Genomic DNA, 19,801 nt, shown 5'->3' on the forward strand with positions numbered 1-19,801 from the left:
ACTCACGCTGATTCAATTACCAGCAAAAGGTCCGCCGAACTCCGGGAATAACTAAGGAGCCCGTCTCTCGCCGTGCCAGGCGTGCGCGGCCGCACGTGCACGGCAGCGTGCGCTTCCCCTGTGAAGACGACTGCCTTGTCTTCTCGCTGCTTTGTTTGATTCGTCATCCTGCCCCCTCTGCTCGGCCGCGCTCTCGAGCCTTCTGTCACTCGCTGTTTGATCATATTGTTTTTAAGTGAACTCATCTACCCACAAGGCAAAATAAATTGTTCAAGACCTTAAGACATTAATAAAATAGCTTTGTTAAGGCTATGTTAAGCTTAAAAAGGCTATGTTAAGCCTTTATCAATTAAAAAAAAAAAAAAAAAAAAAAAATCATAAACCAGCCAAATATTACACACTGGACCTTGAAGCTTTTTAAACAAATCTGACCACTAATGCGTCACCACCTTGATGCTCCTGCTCCAACAACTCCAAAATGGCCGCCACCCATCCGGCCGCATTCCACTCTCGTCCACTTCCTCGCCATCAACCCCCCCTGGCCGCCCCCCCCCTCGACTCTTCTAAGTGTTGACTGTTATTCGGGATTTACTGGCGCGTGTAAAATTCTGCAATTTGAAGGGCTGTTAAGTTTTTCAATTGAAATTTTCATTTAGGATGCAGGCGGTGGGTTTTCTCCCTCTAGTTTTTCTTTTTTTTTTTTTTTTTTTTTCAAACTGATGCCTTGCTGCCCTCTGGATAAGGCGCGGAATGAGTGTTAGGGGGCAACGCACGGCCGCAACTCCTCTCTTCTCCGGTTTCTGTCCAGTGCCTTGTCCTCCTTCCCTCCTTCCCTCCCAGTTTTTTTTTACCCTCTCTTTCTTGCCCACCCCCCGCCCTCCCCCGTCACTCAGATCTTTCATTCCCAATTCTGCTCTCCCCTCCCGTCTCCACCACCCCCCCCCGGCCCCCCGTCCGCCGCTCCACGCCTCCCGCCCTCATTCCTCCTCTCTCCAGTAAAACACAGTAGCAGGAGGCTAAAGCAGGAGTGCTGGGCCGCCAAGCCTTAAATCACATTTATAAGGATTTGGTTAGCATAGTAATAACACAATCAACTGACAAGGGCTATGAGAGGGTGAGGGAGGGGGGAGGGTGGGGTTGTGTGCGTTGTGTACTTGTGGGTGTAATGCTTTGTGGCTTCTTGCGCATATTGAAGCGTGTCTGTGTGTAGGTGAGGGGCCCGTGTAGACTGGAGTGTGTACATCAGTGTGTATCCATGTGAAGAGAAGAGGAAGGGTATTATTTTTAGCCGTGCACAGGATTTGTGTGTGTGTGTGTATGTGTGTGAGTGTGTGCGTGCTTTTGGTGCCGACTGGGCTTTTGAAGGTGAGTCGAGGGTCCCAGGAGTCATAATGAGGACAAACGCTGAGCTTTACTGTAATCAAGATGCTTATGATACGGCGTCAAAGAACGTGACAAGTAATACGGCGAAAATTTACATTGCGTTTTCATATCTTTACTTTTTTTTTTTTTTTCTTCCAGCCACCAGCGGATTATTTAATGCCACCGCGGCTCAAAGGGACACTAAAGTGGCAGTGAAAAAGAGGATGATACATGACCAAGGTCACCAGCTTGATTTCTATCCATAACATTACGGCTACATGAGATGAATATTAGCCTTTAAGTAACTCCGACCCGCAATGTCAATCACTCCCAACATCCTTTCTGGGTGTCTGCTGTGATTTTCCTGCATGTGACCTTTGCGGAAGTTTCCATTGAGGACGGAAGGAAAACAAAGAAGTTGCAGAATAGTTTTTTTGAATATTAAACAATGTACTGCAAAAAATACAATACGGGACCCATGTTGTGCAGATGAGAGTTAAAACAAGTTTTTTTTTTTTTTTTTTCCAACAAAGTTGATTCTAATCATCCCCCCCCCCCATCCCCCCATTTACTTCCTGAGGATGTCTGAGCTGAACGGACAGAACAAGGGTGCAGTATGTATATTTCTTTTTATTAATGTAGTCAGTCATTCATTATATAACATGAATTCTTTGTGTTCCGCTCCAACTTCTGTCACAATTTTCTCTCCGCCACCGTAGCAAGACCATGGTGATAAAGCAGCCCTTTGCATTCATGTCCTGTCTTTCGTTTTCTATGGTTTTCTGGGTAATGAAGACCCGTGCACACGCACATGCACGTGCACACGCACGTGCACACGCAAACGCAGGTCTCTACGCCGCTTGGCTACGAACATTTTGTCAAAACTGGGCTTTATTCGTGCACTCTGTAACACTCTATAGCACATCTACGCACACTCGCGCGCGCTCTTAGATCACTTAGCCAGTGTGAACATGGGTTAAGACAGAGGAAAGGGAGCTGTCAAACATGGCTAGAGTTTATGTTCACAGGGGCCGTCTGTCTGTTCCGCGGCTGCAGGAATTCATAGGGACCAAATTACATTAAAAAGATGGATATAAAACTTTAATGGAATGATAAAAAAAGGAAAGGAGGAAGCGCAGCCGCTCTCCCTTTCCGTATTCTGTCATTAGCCCTTTTTCCTCTCCTTTTCTCCCCAATTTCTCATTTTACCTTTTCCCTTTTTGCTCATCCTCTCTCCATTTCCCCCCGCCCCCCCCACCACCACCACACCTCCCTGACTATCCCTCCACTTTTCTGCCTTGTAAATACTTAAGGACTCGCCTGTCAGCCAGAGGAGCTGAGAACCTTTCGGAACCTCAAAGACAGAAGGATCAAAAGAGAGGCAGCGTTAAGGGGAAAAGGTAGCAAAGGAAAATGTGTGACAAAGCATAGAACAGAGTGGGAAATAAAACAAACAGAGGGCTTCTAATGCACAAGCATGGAATGTGGACACTTAAATCCACGCAGTGTTTTACAGTGCAGTGGGAGTGCACGCGGTGAGAATCTCTCCACTCCGCAGCTACAAGCCAGGCGGCTCATCTCTGCCTGTTCAGAAGAAATTTAAAAATGAAAGGAATTCACTATCACCTGTTCTGACAGCGACAGTCCGAGCAGATGTGACTCTTGACAATGTGCATTGTCTTCTTCTTCTTCTTGTTCTTCTTCTTATCATTATATTAACATGTGCACTTGTATACATGCATGCTAAGGTTTAGGTTGAGTGAACGTGACCTCAGGAAGCCTCTATCTACATGAAGTCACAGTGACAAATTTGCGAGGGGGTGTAATTTTCTCAAAGCTGTGGGAGAGGAGATTAGGGGAAGGGGGTTGGGGGTTAGGAGGGTTGGGGGTGGGAGGGTTGCACTATGCGTTCAAAGCCAAGAGGATGAAAGGGTGGCTTCATGGTGACATGGAGCAAATCAGTGTCAGAGGAATCCATCCTGGTTCCCTCACGTGCTCCAGGGACTGCTCATTCAACCACTTCATCCAGACTACTGTTACTATTAAAAGAGGTTAAAAGTTGTACTGTGCACTAATGCACCAATGTACAAGCTGTGCAAGCAAATTTTGAAAAAAAATGTCAGAATCAAAATCAACTCAATTGGCCGAGTTTGTAGATAGACAGACTACAGACTCCATCTTAGCTCTGTGTAGCTGGGGCCACAAAGAATCCAAACATAGACAAAGAATTGGTTCACTTTGGTTAATTTTCAGTTGAAAATTGAAAAAATCGGAGAATCACGAGAGAAGCTGCTTTAGTTTTTACAGCGTCCATCTCTGTGTGAGTGTGTGTGTGTGTGTGTGTGTGAGAGAGAGAGAGAGAGATAGAAAGAGAGAGAGAGAGAAAGTGAGAGAGGTAGAGAGGTGAACTGAGGGAAGAATCAGTGTTGGTATGAATGAAGGGCCACAGTATGATCAAATGGACACGTCTATGGCAGTCCACACACACACACACACACACACACACACACACACACACACACACACACACACACACACACACACACACACTGATAGAGTCTCACAACTCGTTACCCTCACAAAAGGAAGAGAAAGACGGAGACAGTTTGCTGTGTGGAATAAAAAAAATAAATTCTGAATAGCAATGAGAAAATCACAGGGCCATGATTTAATACACCCTAAAAGTCTGCACTCGTGTGTCTCATGCGTGCATGACAGTGTGCTGTTGGACTCACACCCCATAGACATTTCAGAGTGTGTACATGTGCATGGATCCAATGTATGCAAATCTCAGCTGCTTAATGATAATGTATGTGATAATAGCGCAGTGCTAATTAATTTATAACTTTGCACTGAGGAGGCTGTTCCAGTGGCTAATATGATTCTATTACGGCAATTAGCCCACAATGACACTGGCTAGGTCACTCGCAGACACACACCTTCCTGTATGCAAATCTCACTCTGTCACAGCATTTCATCTGATGTGGGCATCTCTGCCTCCTCCTTCCTGTCTGGAAGCTCCTCCAACAGCTCCACCCAAAAATCTGAGCACCTTGTCATGATGAAAGCGTCACACCGTCGTGTGGAGCTAAAACCAACGACGATTCCGCACAAATAAAATCTTCCTTTACTTTAAAATCGGCAAAAGTTCATCAGATTAATGAGCTATACATGAAGCAGGATGTGCAATCCCTGTCACTGTGCAGGTGTGTGTGGTAACATGTGTACTTACTGTCCTCTGCGGTTAGCAGGGTTGCCCAGGAGCTGGCTGTCTGTCCGTGCATGTGCGACACCAGCACTCTGAATGCATACGGCGCGAACGCTGACAGGCCCTCTACGTGATAGGAAAAGGTGTCGCTTGCATTTTCCATGAGCCTGGAAGTTGATTGACATAAACATGAGAAGATTAAGGGCTAAGCACCGGACCTGGCCCTCATTAGCTTTGGAAAATGTTAACACAAGTCTAGAAAAAAACATTTGATGTGAGAACGTTGCGATGGAGGGCAAACTGTCCCAAACCTTGATGATTTTGCTATCCTACATTTGATTTTAGGCAGCATAAGACAAACTGCAACGTCAACAATTAATCTGCCTCCTTAAGAAACTTCCCCACTTGCTTCTTCTCCAGTCACTGGCTGCGTTTCCTTTACAGTTTTTCACAAAATAAAAGTGACAAAAGCGACACAAAATTTCTTGTATAAATCTGCATTTCAATGTTGTTTGCTGTCAAGAATGGTTGTTATATTTCTGTCTTTGATTACTTGTAAAAAAAAATATTACGTCTCCTCCTCCATCCAAACATAACGCGTCATTTTCACTTGAGATGAACTGGTCATCCGGTGACGTGTAAATGTGAAAAAAGTTTTCCTGTGACACTTTTTGCGATTTAACTCTATATCGATACATCAGAAAAACCACCTCATGAGAGCGTCAAAACCTTCTGGCGATATTTGAGAGGAAGTTTAGTTGTTTCCAAAAACCACTTTTCTATTGCGATACTTTGGTCTTGTGCAATTCTAGGGGTAATGGAAACGCAGCTAATGTGGAACTGGCCAGGTTCAGCACTGGACAGCTCCACAGGGTGTTTCCAGCAGCCGTGCTGGGCTGCTCAGTTGTGTGGTTTGTTTTTACAGCCACAATAGCACCTGCCAACCAGACTTCACTGTGTATTACACAAAGACAAAATTGTTGGAGTCAAATGGCACATTTTGCTTTTTCTGTTTTTTCTGTTTCTACTCACACAATCTCACCATACACACAACATGTGCAACATCCTCGTCATGATACTGAAAACCTGGAAGACGTCACCTTGTGAACGTGTCATAAGACAAGTGTCACACCATGACAACACGAGGGGGCCACAGTTGCACCACGTACAACATTTTCATAGCTTTTCATCAGGTCCCCGTGTCACACCTGATCCCAAATCACATGATCATACAAAGGAATGTGGGACAAAGTAAAAGAATATTGTCATAAATGAGGGACCGTTGACCATTTAGCATCGGATGGATAGAAGGGATGAATGAATGAATAAATCAGGGAACAATGAGATTTCCATAGCGGAGGAGGAGGAGGGCATGGCTGTCTGATATATAATACATGTAGCTAGTCATTTATTTATTACCACAGAATGAGAGCCTCCTCTTCTTGGATTAAATTGCAATTTGTTGTCAGGAAGCATGTAATGAATACATATCAGATGCACACACTCGCTCTGCTTTTTTTTTTTTTTTTTTTTCTATTCCACCACATTCTCACACCCACCGTCATTCCGCTCGCTGTGCTGTCTGAATTTTTGATTTTTTTTTTTGTGTTGGTCTTTCTGACTCTCACCCGGGCTCTTCAGCTCATTTCCTCACTGGTTTCCTGATGGTCTGTCACACCGATGCGACAGATCCTGCGTTACTGTATGATGTTCTCCTTTATATGTACATGTGTATGCATATGGTTGTGCACATTTTAAAGCTGCACTCGCTGCATATGCATCTCGGAGACGTCCGAGTGGCGTTCGTTACTTTAGCCGCTCTTCATCATAACACGGCCGCTGTCCCGTGCAAACTTGTCCGCCACTTTGTCCGAGTTGTGTTATTGTGTTATCGTCAGTCGTTGGCTTCCTCTGACCTTATCGCGGACCTCTGAGCGGACGTCCTCATTTGCAGGCTGTAGCGGAGCGGGCCTGGTGCATTGGAGCGGGCCGGGGCGGACCAGGACACGTTCAGGGTCTTCGCCGTGGCGCGGGACAACCAAGGAGGCGGCAACCCGTCCGGGGCTGCGGAGGAAAAAAGAGGATCGGAAGCAGGGGACGGAGGGAAAGACAGAGGACAGAGTTGTAGTCAAGACCAAGATATCATCAAGACCAGAGAGTATCAAGAGCGAGACCAGACCAAGACTGTGCATAACAAAGAAAAATCACAACAAAACAGAACAAATGACCTGTATATTTTTTGTGTTCAAGTTTGTTTTTACATTATTGGAACAGCAACATCTCTTTTTAGCAAGTTGTCTTTCAATTATTTTCTTAAAAGATTCCTGCTTAGCCAGCTATTTTGAGCAATTTTCCAAAAAAAACCCCTCAACAAATATGCTTCATAAAATTAAAAAATAAATGAACTATGAATATTTAAACTGAAAGTGATGGCGTGCCAAGTCTGAACAAAATGCGTAAAACCCTTGAATGTGCGAGCTTGACACCAAAAATACTCTCATCTCACTCACAGTGGTTGTGAAAGACCTCAAAGTTGTGCACGGCTCTGGGGATAAGGTGGTTAAACAAAAGCTTTCTTTTCTTTTAACATCTGCCACTGCAGTGTCGGCTGAGTCTCGACCGGTCTTGATCAAAAACTCAGAGTCCGCCCAGTCCGAGGCCGAGACAAAACCGAGGAAAAATGCATCCGAGTCCGAGATGAGACTGAGACCGTTCTCTCTGGTCTCGAGACAAATACCAACCTCGAGTACTAAAACACTAACGGAGGCCGACATTAACATTGGATTGAGACAAATTGAACGGCAATAAAAGATTCACAATAGTCACCGGAGTTGTTCAGATTATTAACGTCATTCATTAACTGCATTAGACGAGAAGAACCCAAGCTGACCTTGAGCGACGAGGGATTAAAAAACAGAAATGACGACTGAAGAAACAGAAGACACGGGAGTAAAGTTATAAAAACAAAGAGCAAAAAGAAACAAAGAAACAAAAGACTCTTTGTGAAGGAGGTAAAAGTGGGCGCAGCTGCCGGACTTGCTGATACACAACCACTGCAGACGCTCTCCAACTCACAAGCTCACACGTCTAAACACTGGTGTGACCCCGCCCCTCTCAGCGAGCGGCGCTGCTCTTCTGGCGGCGGCTGCGTCGTGGCGGTGCTTGTGAAATCACTAAAAACATCTTGATTCTGCACGGCGGCGGCGGCGGCGATGGCGGCGGAGACGGAGACGATGCGGAGGAACGGCGAGCCGAGTGGCTTAAGGACAACAAAATAGGAGGGGAAGATGGAGGTGATTGCAGTGTTGACTGTGTGAAATAAGAGTAGGCCCTCTGATGTATAAAGTGACCCTTCAATCAAACGCGCTGGCCCCCTCTTCCCTCTGCGGCGACGCTGATTGCCGGAGGCGTCTCGGCGTTTAAGGCGACGGCGGCGGAGGCGCGCGAGGCCCAACCGCGAACACGCGGAAACAAAGAGGAAGAAAAACGCCGACGTTTGAGTGTCGACCGACACACAGGCGGCAATCCAGCAGCGTTCGGCCAGTTAATGTACAGAAATGTATTTTAAAGCCAATGCCCCCATACCGCAAACACACACACACACACACACACACGCACACAGACACACACACCATGTTTTCATTGCATGTGTAGGCCTGTGTAAGAGTGCATCTGTATCTGCCAACGTGCCTAATTGCACCTTTCTTTGACCTCTCCACTCAGAATTTGTTTTATTGTCGACATTTAACTTCTTGTTCTTCATGAGAGAAGATGAGAGAAGCCCTGAGTGTGAAAGAACAATTAAAAAAGATCAATTACTGCACATATTTTTTTAAGTTTATTTGTTTTTTTCCATCAGTGAAATATCTATTTTTCTGTTTGTGTGTGTGTGTGTGTGTGCGCGCATGCGTTCATGTACATGCTGGGGCTTTTGTAGCCTATTCCACTGCTCCTGCCGCACACACCCACACGCGCACGCACACACACACACACACACTCGGAGAGCATATGTCGATTGCATGGGGTGTTAGCAGGTACAATATCAGAGGTGTCACTAATGGTTTTAAACTATGCACTTTTATGTTCACTTCCGTCTCTCGCTCTCCCTCTCCGCGCCCCCTCCGTCTCTCGCCCCACCGCCTCCCCTCTGTTCTCTCCCAGAACAAGGACGCATCAAGACAGTTTGCCTTAAAGAAGTCTAAAGAGATGCCAGAGGCGCAGAGGTAGAAAGACAGAGGGAAAGGAAACGTCTGCTATTTAAAATTTATACTATCTCATGCCTTTGTTTTGAACTTGAACAGTAGAACTTTCCTGGCTCCGTCTTTGTTGTTTGCTCACTCAGACACAGGTGTGCTGTTTTTGTGTGCGAACATGGGCCATTCAACACTCCAAGTTGTTGTGTTTTGAGTTTAAGTCGTCGAAAGTCCTGTCTGGAGGTGTGGGCCCGCGTGAGTGGGTGTGTTTTTGTGTGTTTGCCTGGCTGCCACGCTTTGATAATTTGTGACATTTATTTGCATTCACAGTCGTCTCGTTTATGGATATGTGAAAACACACACAAAGTGAATTAGAAGTGAATTAGCTGTACTGCTGAACAGCTGTCTTGTCGGGATTTTTCTTTGTTTTTTTTATTGTTAAAAAACAAAACCTACAAACTAAGTCCACGAGACAAAAACTCTAAATGAAGAAGAAAAAACTTAATACTGAAGCACTTTTCTTCCTGTCTACAATCAAACATTTCAATGCTTTGAAGGTATGTTCTACATTTGACAGCAGCGCTGTTGATGCTCAGCTATCCAAACAAATGTCCTAAATCAGACTGTCCATTTGAAACGTTTCCTGACTCCTCTAGATTTAAGTGACACATCAGTTTGGTAAAGAACCCACAGAAAAATTGGTTTTAACAGATGATAGAATTTTGATTTTGGAGTTGAACTTCCAAGCCGTCATTTACTGAGATGTGTATCCATCTTTTTGCTTGAACAAATGTGAATAACAGCCCTTTGTGGTTTAGTTCTCAACCTCAACGACCACCAAACCAGTTGGGAACGGTGTCCACACCGTGACCTCAGTCTCTGAACCCTTGGAGAAACAATGCTCATCTGTGTGTCGGTGTTTCTTTGAGATCACTCCCCTCCTGCAGAGAGCTAGCGGTGACAGATTACTCCCCATTAGCCCGGGAGGCTGTGCGGAATCACAAAGTAGTCGGAGGGCAACTGGAGTTGCAGCAGAAGACGCAGCACAAGGAGCCAGAACGGTGAAGCTCCCTCAAGTCTACCTTGGTTGTCTTCTCAATGCTGTGATGCTGTGTGTGTTCGTTCCTAAAAATCAGCAATTTTTCCCACTTTATGGAAATCTTTTGCCCTCACATGCTTTCAATGGGTCCTGACATTTTGGCTCTTTAGAACATTTTCTTGCGTTACTGCCATGCAAACCAACACAAAGTACAAAAAAATGACAACTTGCACATTTTGAGATGGGCTAGTGGGCTTCTAGATGGCTGGTTGCCATCTTCCCCGCTCGCTGGCGCATAGCAACGACGTTGAAACATGTCAACTGTTCCATCTTGGGCAGCACCGCGTTTCAAATTTTTTATTTCCCGGCTGCAAATGGGCAAAAAACTCATGGTTTGTGCAAATCTCTTTTTGCTGGACCTCTGCCACTAAAGCCAGTCCTTTTATGGATGCTGTGAGGGACTGGCCAATCACAAGGGAGTGTTCTTTCCCAAGGCGGAGCCACGGATAGAACAGGTAGGGGAGGAGGGAAGAGAGGCCAGACAGCCTCTTCAGGCTGAGTGAGAGAAATGCTTTGTTTTGTGAGGCCTGTACAGCTCAAACTAGGAGGCTTTTGACAAAGACAAACCTGGTTTATTGATGGAAGTCGACCAAATGAATTCATTAAACCTGGAACTGGCCATTGTAGGGCCCTTTAAAAGTGCATTTGTGGCGCACGTTACACTATACATTTACTGTAGAACCTTTCTTCTTCAATTATTTTCTTAATTAGAGCAGTGGCCCATTTTTCTTTGGTGACAGCAGGTCAGCAGATCTAGATGTGCTCAGAGATGAACATTATCGCTGTTTGCAGATTTAAAACTCAAATCAAGAAATTCCTTTAGGGTTGTAAGGTGCGTAGAGAAAATACTTTTGGACAGGAAGCAGTGAGGGACGACACAAAGTCAGACGTTGTAAGACAAGAAGATGCTGCGACAGGCTTGGCCGAAGACGGCCCAACCCTGACGAGGACAGCAGAAAGGAAAAGAAGGAGTTGCGTGTGCGTGTGTGTACCTGCGGGGGGCGTAGTAACACCGAGAGGCAGGCTCTCCACGCAGCCCTGCGTATTGCAACCTCTGGTCCAGAAGCTGTAGTTGGTGTACGGCTGCAGGTCCGTCACAGAGAACCAGCTCCCTGCGGCCCCGCCGCCGTCCAGCACAGAGTCTCCGTCTGGGGGAGAGCAAACACACGACGGAGGCTCTCATCTGATCAAGTTAGGTGGAGGACGGACAGGTTTCACATCTTGTTCATTTACCTCAGTCATCAGCGAGGTGTTTTGCAGCAGACACACACACACACACACGCACACACGCACACGCGCACACAGTGGAACGTGGGTTCAGCGGGGAAACACACTGACTGAGATTAAGTGAGAATGATCAAAAAAAAAGGGGAAAAAAAGGAAGGGAGATCTCTGGTCCACGTGGAGGTTATGCAAGGGTAGTCAAAGGAAAGAGATCAGAAAAATACAGCATGTAAGCAGATCCAATATATTTAGATGGACACAGACGAGTGCGCGCCTGTGCCAGAGGATGAAGGCGGCGCGTATCAAAGAGACAATGGCTTGAGAGTAACTTGAGCAAGCCGCCATCTCCCTCTCTCTTCCTTCCACACCTCTTCCATCCTCCCCTCCACTCATTTTCATCTGTTCCTCTGCACGGCACAGATCAAAGTCCCTGACTTTCTGTGCATGTGTGTGTGTGAATGTGTGTGCATGCGTGCGCACGCGTGTGTGTGTGTGTGTGTGTGTGTTCTGCTTCTGTTCTCATCTTGTTCAATTTTCTTCTGCATCCTCTTCTTTCCATGTCCACTACTTCACTTCTATTTTGTTATTCTTATTCACTGCTCCACTCGTCTTCTTCATATCCGATGGGTGGTTGTTGTTGTTTTCACCGGCAACATTTTCTAATACGGCTATGGAAATGTGCTGCTTCTCATCTTTCCACTCTATATATTTTTTGTTTACCACAACTTGCCTTTGTTCCTGTGACTCTTCTCTACTGTTCTGCTCTGGACTCCTTTAACATCTCCCTCCATCAACTCAGTGGAAACACAGTGTGTCTTGGTCTTGGTTGCTTGTTTGATTGCGCCTTCTTTCAATTTCCCATTTCATGTTTGACTTTCAATCTGAGTAGTTTTTTGCTGTTTTTTTTCCCCCCAATGTGTTCTTATCTGTTTGTGCTCTTTATTCCTACCTCTGTTGTCTTAACTATGTGAAAAACACAATTCTTATCCCGCTGAAAACATGAAATTCTCACTCACACTGTTGTTCATTGCTGATAATTTTGCTTCGCTTTCGGGGAAAATCATTCGGCGACTTGCTCGCAAAAGACACGGCGACAAAGCGTTCAGAAAACAAGACATTCAGTCGTGTGCAGTACCTTTGCTTGTGTAGTATAATGCGTAGCTCAGGTTCCCATTCGGCCTCGGCGGAGCTGTCCAGCGGGCTCGCAGTGATCGAGAGCTCAGATCAGCCAGTTCCAGCAGCACGGGGCCTTCTGGGGCCGTCTCTAATGTGCGCATCTCCACCTATTTATTATTTTTTTTTTTCCCAAAGATTGATATGCTGCAGTTACAAATACACTTAGAGTACTCAGGAAAGGTAACATAATGTCATTCTTTCACATGCATTTTCAAACTATACATTTTTATGCCTTTTGCTACAATTTCACTCTCATTTATTCATTCAAAGGCTGCATATGCAGCTATATTGTCAGACTGATGCCATTTATACATCTGTCCAGAGATTTCTGATCCTGCCTGCTAAACATAACTCTGCTGTCTCACTCTCGCCTCCTTCCACCATCCACCTCCAGCCGTTTACTGCATCCTCACCATTTCAGACTCGACGTGTTCCTTCCCCTCTCCCCGCCACTGCTGTCGCCTTCCTGTCCATCCTGTTCTCAGCGCTGCCCAGCCCGACCCCCCCACCCCCACTCCCTGTTCTGCTGTGTCAGCTCTTCTCTTCCAGGCTTTTGACTAAACAAGGTATCCATATTGGAAAAATGCCCCCCAAAATATGGCCTGTCGTCACTGTCATCATTGAGAGTGGAGTGGCATTTCCTACCAAATGTCACTGTTGCAACGCCAGCCCTCATTATCGAGCAGGGCGAATCGATCACCTTTATGATGCCTGCGTGGTGACAGAGCCACACGTGGACACACAAACCCTGAGAATGTGCTCCCCTCTAGTGCTCCTTTAACTTTTACACTGATTTGCTTCACTTTCTGATATTAATTCTAACACGCAGGATCAATGTGCGTTCAAAGTGTTACTGAATCAGTTTATATTAAAATACTTTGTGCAGGGACAAAACGTGAGTCTAATTCATTGTGATAAAAATGCTTTTTAAGCCCTTTATGGCCGCTATATGGATCTTAGAGGATAATACAAAAACCTTTGGGCTTTTTCATACAAACCACTCAATTGTTAGGACCAGAAGTTTACTGACCATCGGTCCTTTGCCACAACCGCGAGCTGTGCAGGCCTGCAGCCTGAGAATGTGTCGGCTCCAAGGAGCGAGTCCCTCCACCGTGAAGGTCCTCCGGGAGGAACTGGAATTTAAAACCAGAACTCCATCCAACCAGAGGCCATAACTGCTTATAATGCCTGTGAAGAGAAAATGAGGACTTTCACTTAAATTAAATTACATGGAAAAGAAACAAACACACACCCGGGGCAGACTGGAGTTTTTAGAAGTGACACTGTTATGAATTCAAATGTTGAATTGTACTCGTGCACACACAAAAAAAAAACACACCTGTGTGTCAGTGAGCAAAGACGCAACGGACTGACTTACAAAGTTCTACTCTTCAAGCTCTAAACAAAGGCAGAGGATGGTTCACACTTTAAATTGCAGACTTTTCATTTCTTTCTATGCCAGTGGACTGAAAACAGCCCAAGAAGACTCTGATTTCACACTGTAATTATTCCTGATAATTCACAGACATTCTTCGGGATCTCCACTTGGGTCGTGCACCCACATCGGCGTCCATTAGCCAAACACGGCACGGAGTGAGCGACGCTCAGCGAGGATGCCGTCTGCCTCAACGGCTTACAATGCAAATGCAAACTGACTTAGAGGCTTCACACCTGCCAGTCACAGAGTGCCGGCGTGATCCGCCGATGAAAACGGCCCCAAAATGACAAATGTAACGGTGGGTTTGACAAGGAGAAAGGCTTCCAGAAGGGCAGCAGCAGCCGGTGAACAAATGCGGCCGTGTAGGTGCCGGTAGGAGACAGACACACATGTGCGCGCACAGGCCGCGCAGGCACACATACAGGCACAATAATTACATTACATTACACCCGTCTAATAATAAAAAAAAGAAACAGTACGGTGCCAAATGTGCTTTTCCTTAATAAAAATGCATACAGGGGGCTCAAAAGATCAGCGCTAAGAAGTAAGAGTCTATTCTGCTTTAATCATGTGTGGGTTTTATTATTGCTCAATACAGACATACACACCTATCAGGGAAATGAAGACACAAAAACCCCACGGACACCAACTACATCTGGGAAGCACTTGATGTGGCCAATCACACGCCTGTGAGAGTACGAGTGAGCGCGAGCACGCACGCACGTGTGTGTGTGTGTGTGTGTGTGTGTGTGTGTGTGTGTGTGTGCGTGTGTGGAGGGCTCCGCGTGCTTGCGTGTGTGTGCGTGCGCGCGGGTAAGCCCATATCAGTATAGGTTGTAATAAAGACAGGTTGGGAAATGAAGCAGTGAATGCATAACAGGCTTATTTCCCCTCTTTGTCTGCGTGTTGCCCCGACCTAATCCCCGGGAGGATTATCCCCCACAAATCCCTGCGGAATTGGGGAGAAGGGGAGGAGAGAGACAGACTCAGAATCACACTCCTCCTGGAACCCATCGCCGCCGTCTTCATCATTGTTGCCGTCCATTTATGGAAAAGACAGTGAAATGGGTGGGGGACAAAGTGGGCGCGCGGCTCTTCATCTCCTCCCTTTGACGCGGGAGGGGGTGGGGGTGGGTGGGGGTAGGGGGTTAGGGGTTGGGCGGGGGGGGGGGGGGTAGCGTTGAAAAAAAAAAAAAAATCTTTTTAAGCATGAGATAATCTGGTAATCATGATTAAGTGTCTCCTTGTTATAAATTTCTGTCGTCAGTCGAGGGAAAGCTTGAAGTCATTTATCCGGACTAATATGCGCACACATCACAGGGTTTATGATGCATAATGCACTCGCGTGGCGTTAAGCGCAAAACACACAAGATTTACATTAACGCACGGCGGCGTTTACAGAATTGCACATACGTTAACGAGCCTGGCAGTAACATTTGATGATAGGTGGCGGCGCGCTGTTGCGTTCGGGTGCAAGGGGGGCGGGGGGGTGGGTTGCTGGAAATCTTCAGACGCCTGGCGTCAACTCATCTGGTTTTCTCGAGGTGCCGTCAGTTCTTGATCACTCATGCCGGCGCGAGACACTTGGGGGGGGGGGGGGGGGAAATGCACGCACGGATTCCACCTTGATAAGGTTTGAGGGCGTGTTTGTGTCACTGACAGAGAGCGGAGGAGACGATGCAACAGCTGTTCAGCGAGATGGAGCACGTAGCCTTTGCTCTTGATGGAGGATGGTTTTAAACCCCACTGTTCTTTGAAGGTGTCAAGTCTCTCTGTGCGTCTCTACATACGTTTAATTTTGAATCATTTCAGTTTAGTTCGTATACAGCGTTGAGATTCGCGCAGGCCGAGTGCCTGCAAATATTATTTCAAATGGCAGGTGTGATTTTATGGAAAAATTCATTTTTCTTGTCTTATCCATGGCAGATTATCCTCTAACAATGAGAGAAATTCCAAGACATGTATTTAAATTGAAAAGATACAGTCTGAGTGAAACTCCACTGCAGGAAGCTTTTGTTTTTTTCATGAAAGCATACACCCTGAGAACACAACGTTGCACAAGTCACTCTTTTTTTTTCTCTCTCCAGACTTGGACTGTTTAGCATTTACTATTTTAACATACATGGTCTGTCTCTGCGATGGCTTTTAATTGGCTGCAAGTTCCAGCTTTCTATGGAACAGGAGGCGGCGGGTGCATGTGTGCGAGCAGCCTGCAGTTCTCTTTTCAGTCAAGAGGGAGCACTTTTCATCCACTTAAGAGCAGCTCGGCGAAGCACTGCCCCCTCTCTGCGCCTCTCACTCGCTCTCCGTCTCAAACTATGTGTTCTCAGGCCCGTCTTTGTCTCTTCCTCCCGTCTTGCCGGTGGCTTTTCACCCTCTCTTTCTGTCCAAACTTCCTGTTGTCATTATCCTCCACCCATTCCATGCCAAACTTCAATTGAATTTGCATCTAAACCATGCAACACAATCACCGTTTTTGACAGGAAAACCTGCCATTTGATCAGCACATGTTGGAGCACACAGGTAACTGCCGCAGTTTTTAGCCGTCCCCTAACGCATCGTGACTCTCTCAAGCCACCAGGATTCCCCTTCATCTTCTATCAACCCAGCGAGGTGCAGTGATCACAGTTCAACTCAATAAATTCAATAACGTCTCCCCTCTGTGCATTCACTCTGATTCATCCCGGTCTAAATGTCAGCGTTGATACATCTACTGGATCTCAGTCAGTCTGTCTAAAGTTTGCTTCTCTCACCGTTCGGAGTGTGAGGTGGCGTCCAGCTGACGTTGAGTGCATGCGGGGACAAAGGGGTGACCAGTGGTGCAGGAACACTCTCTGGGGTGCTCTCCTCAGTTTGAGCTTGGCTGGGTGGACTCAGCGTACAGCCTCCTCCGGTGCACGCCTGAGAGAGACAGACAGAACGGTACATTATAATTTTCATTATTTTGTTTATATGAGTGGGTATGCAAATCATTTTAAAGGTGGGCCACGGTTGTAACTGGGACTCACAGAGACTGTGATAGTGTAAATGGACCCAGGGGTGAGGTTGCGAAGGGTGTGGTCCTCGAAAAGGTCCGAGCTGTTGTAGGCCAGCACAGGTTCGGCACCATCACGTGACAGGAAGATGGAATAGAACTCTAAGACGCCGTTGACCTGAGAGGGACGCGCCCATCTGAACGACATAAAAATGTAAAATAAATAAATAAAATAAATCAACAGTCAACAGTTGAATTTTAAGCAGACATTTCAGGTTAAGTCAAGGGAATCTTTTATTTAAGCCTTGTTAATACATATTAATATATATTCTCTTAATTCCCTTTTGGTGTTATATTATATTCTATGAATATGGCAATAGTACAATGTGTGTGTGTAAATATATATATATATACATATATATATATATATATATATACATATATATATATATATATATATATATATATATACATGTATATATATATATATATATATATACATGTATATATATATATATATATATATACATGTATATATATATATATATATATATATATATATATGTATATAGAATAGTATACGGCATGGTTGTTGTGCAATGCCACCAGATACTGCAGTAAGTCTTGCCTTAATGAGTGCGTGTGCAGGTGTGTGTGTGGCTCTGCAAGTAAACAGACACACAACGAGAGGAGCTGAGGTTTCCAAAGGAAGTGTCTCCTTTTCTATATTTAGAAGGGGAAGGTCGTCCTCATGAGTGGAGCGCGGCGAGGGAGACAAACATGACGCAGTATAAATAGAAACATGCTGACGTGCAGTTTAAACAAAAATGACGGCAACAGACGAGTCAAATCTATGACTGCCGCGCTTTTGCTGTGGCATTGATTTTTTATTGCAGTGGAGTACAAAGCTGTGAATCCAATTTGGGTATTTGTATGATTTTTTTTTTTTAAGCTAAATGAAATACTCCAGTAAAACTACTAAATGTTTGTCCTATTGAAAACTAAAAGTTGTAAAGTAATGTTTTGCAAAAGAAATGACAAAAATCTTTACATTTTTCTCACGTCATCTCAAAGCTGTTGGAGAAAACAGTTTGGTCAAATTAATGACAGTCAAAACACGTTCTAATATATTTCAAGAGAAACTTCTCTCAAAACGAAACAGCATTGAAATATGTTTTAAATATGTTTGTCGCTCTCACGACAAAACCCTGGTGGCAACAGGGGGGACAATTTGGGGGAAGAAATGATGGATCTTTGTCTTGGTTTCTCCCATTAAAAGCCAGTTTTTGAATGAATGATGAGTGTGTGTTAGCACACAATTAGCCACTGTGGCTAATCTATCACATTTATTATTAAGATTTATATGCTGTCGATTGGCAGAGTGATGTATGTCCACTTTTGAGACGCTAAATCAAAGGGGAGTTGTAATAATCTGTGTCATAATTCACTGCAGTAATGGTCTCAGAAAACCATTGGTGTTAAAAGTGTGGAGAGAAATTAGTGGCAGACAGACGAGTGCTTTATCAGCACGTTTAATTGAAAACCAATGCAGGGTCGGCGTCACAATCCATGAAGTGTCAACCTGTCTAGCGCAACTTTTTCCTGCCTAATCTCTCACCGCTGGTCCTCGCAGTGCACACTCAACAAAACAGCGCTGTGCCATCAATAATTCCTAACAACACAGAGCTGGAAAAGAATCAAACAAAAGAAGAGGAATTGGAATAAAGAATTGCGAGAGGCGTAGTTTTTGGGTCTTTTTTGTCATCATAATTACGCATGTGCGATGGTGCCTCTCTGTGTGTGAAATGCTGTCCTGTCGTGTTTACTAGTGTGCGTCTGTGTGGAAGAAAGTGTTGTGTCAGGTGGTGCGAGGTGAAGTCAGGGAGTAAATCTGCTGATATTGTTCCGTTCGCATCCCGAAGCCTCCGTAAACCTTTCTCACAGCCTCTCACCTACGCTGCCACTCTGTCTCTCCCACACACACACACACACACACACACACACACACACACACACACACACACACACACACACACACACACACACACACACACACACACGTCTGAGACAAGAAAAGGTATTGGCGAGGTGTAATCTCTGAATGAAAGATAGATTTGTGTGTCACACATTTTCAAGCTTCAATGAGAACTTACGGAAGTTTTTGTTTTTCTTTAAAAGCAACGTCGTGTCGTTTTTCTTCAAATCATATTACATTTTATCCATTGACTTATAAAAGAGTGACTCCTCTGCCTTTTGACAGGTCCCACATGGCTGGTTTGGCAATGGAGGATATAACTTTGGGTTGCCTGCCCTGCTCCCTCTCTCTCTCTCGTTGGTCTCAGCCATTGTAAATACATGGGGAATAGAGTGAGATTCCTACAGCCACACTAGAGGTGGTGATGTTGGTCTATGTTACTGTAAAGCAAGGCGTGTCCTCACAAGAGGGCGCTGGGCGGGCAACCAAAGTTGTGTTGTGCTATAACATGACAGCCAGGCACACTGGGTCACCAGCAGAGAGGCTACTTTCTCTATTACAAGTTGATAAAGCGGCACAGACATGACCACATAATCATTTTTGAAAACTACAAAGTGTTGCTTTAAATTAAAAAAAAAACAAACAGAAAAATAAACAACTAAAACATAAATGACCAGATGACTAAATGGCCTCTTCCCAAAGCCCCAATTTGATTGGAAAAGGAAGAGATTGAAAGCTGCTATGCTAATTCAACAATTCATTGGAGAAGCATGGATTTACTCATTATAGGATTAACTTACATCTGCAGGATTTGTGCACAGACACATTCTGTGTTGAGAGTCTGCATCGCTATGTGTGACAGAGAAGCCAGTGCACTGTTAAAGGACATTGGATTGGTCTGTCAAGAGGACTCCTGCGCTTATCAATCCAAGTATCTACACCTCTGTCTCCTGCCAATACAGACATCACACAAAAGCCCGGCGCACAGTTTTTGCCTGGCAACTTATCTACTAAATTGTCAGGACATAAAAACAAGACCAGATGACATCACATCCCTCTCAAAGAGAGTGATTTAAATCGGAATGAATAAAAAGTGGACGTGGGAAGCAGTTTATTGCTTCTGCTTTAGTGCTGCCTCTGTTTTCACTGCCG

General features: G+C 45.1%; 1 protein-coding gene across 1 annotated transcript in view; it reads right to left on the reverse strand.

The window, feature by feature from the left end:
- The window catches only part of ush2a (Usher syndrome 2A (autosomal recessive, mild)), a 152,203-nt gene that overhangs the window by 69,645 nt on the left and 62,757 nt on the right, over positions 1 to 19,801 (reverse strand). Inside the window, exons 43-49 of the mRNA XM_076050230.1 lie at positions 16,709 to 16,871; positions 16,454 to 16,601; positions 13,293 to 13,450; positions 12,222 to 12,369; positions 10,855 to 11,010; positions 6,487 to 6,634; positions 4,595 to 4,737 (exon numbers count right to left, since the gene is read on the reverse strand). Coding sequence (XP_075906345.1) covers positions 4,595 to 4,737; positions 6,487 to 6,634; positions 10,855 to 11,010; positions 12,222 to 12,369; positions 13,293 to 13,450; positions 16,454 to 16,601; positions 16,709 to 16,871 — 1,064 coding nt within the window. The remainder of the gene's footprint in view (positions 1 to 4,594; positions 4,738 to 6,486; positions 6,635 to 10,854; positions 11,011 to 12,221; positions 12,370 to 13,292; positions 13,451 to 16,453; positions 16,602 to 16,708; positions 16,872 to 19,801) is intronic.

Source organism: Nelusetta ayraudi, unplaced genomic scaffold (genome assembly GCF_046127955.1).
Source record: "Nelusetta ayraudi isolate G7.1 ecotype Tasmania unplaced genomic scaffold, CSIRO-AGI_Nayr_v1 ptg000005l, whole genome shotgun sequence".
NCBI lineage: Eukaryota > Metazoa > Chordata > Actinopteri > Tetraodontiformes > Monacanthidae > Nelusetta > Nelusetta ayraudi.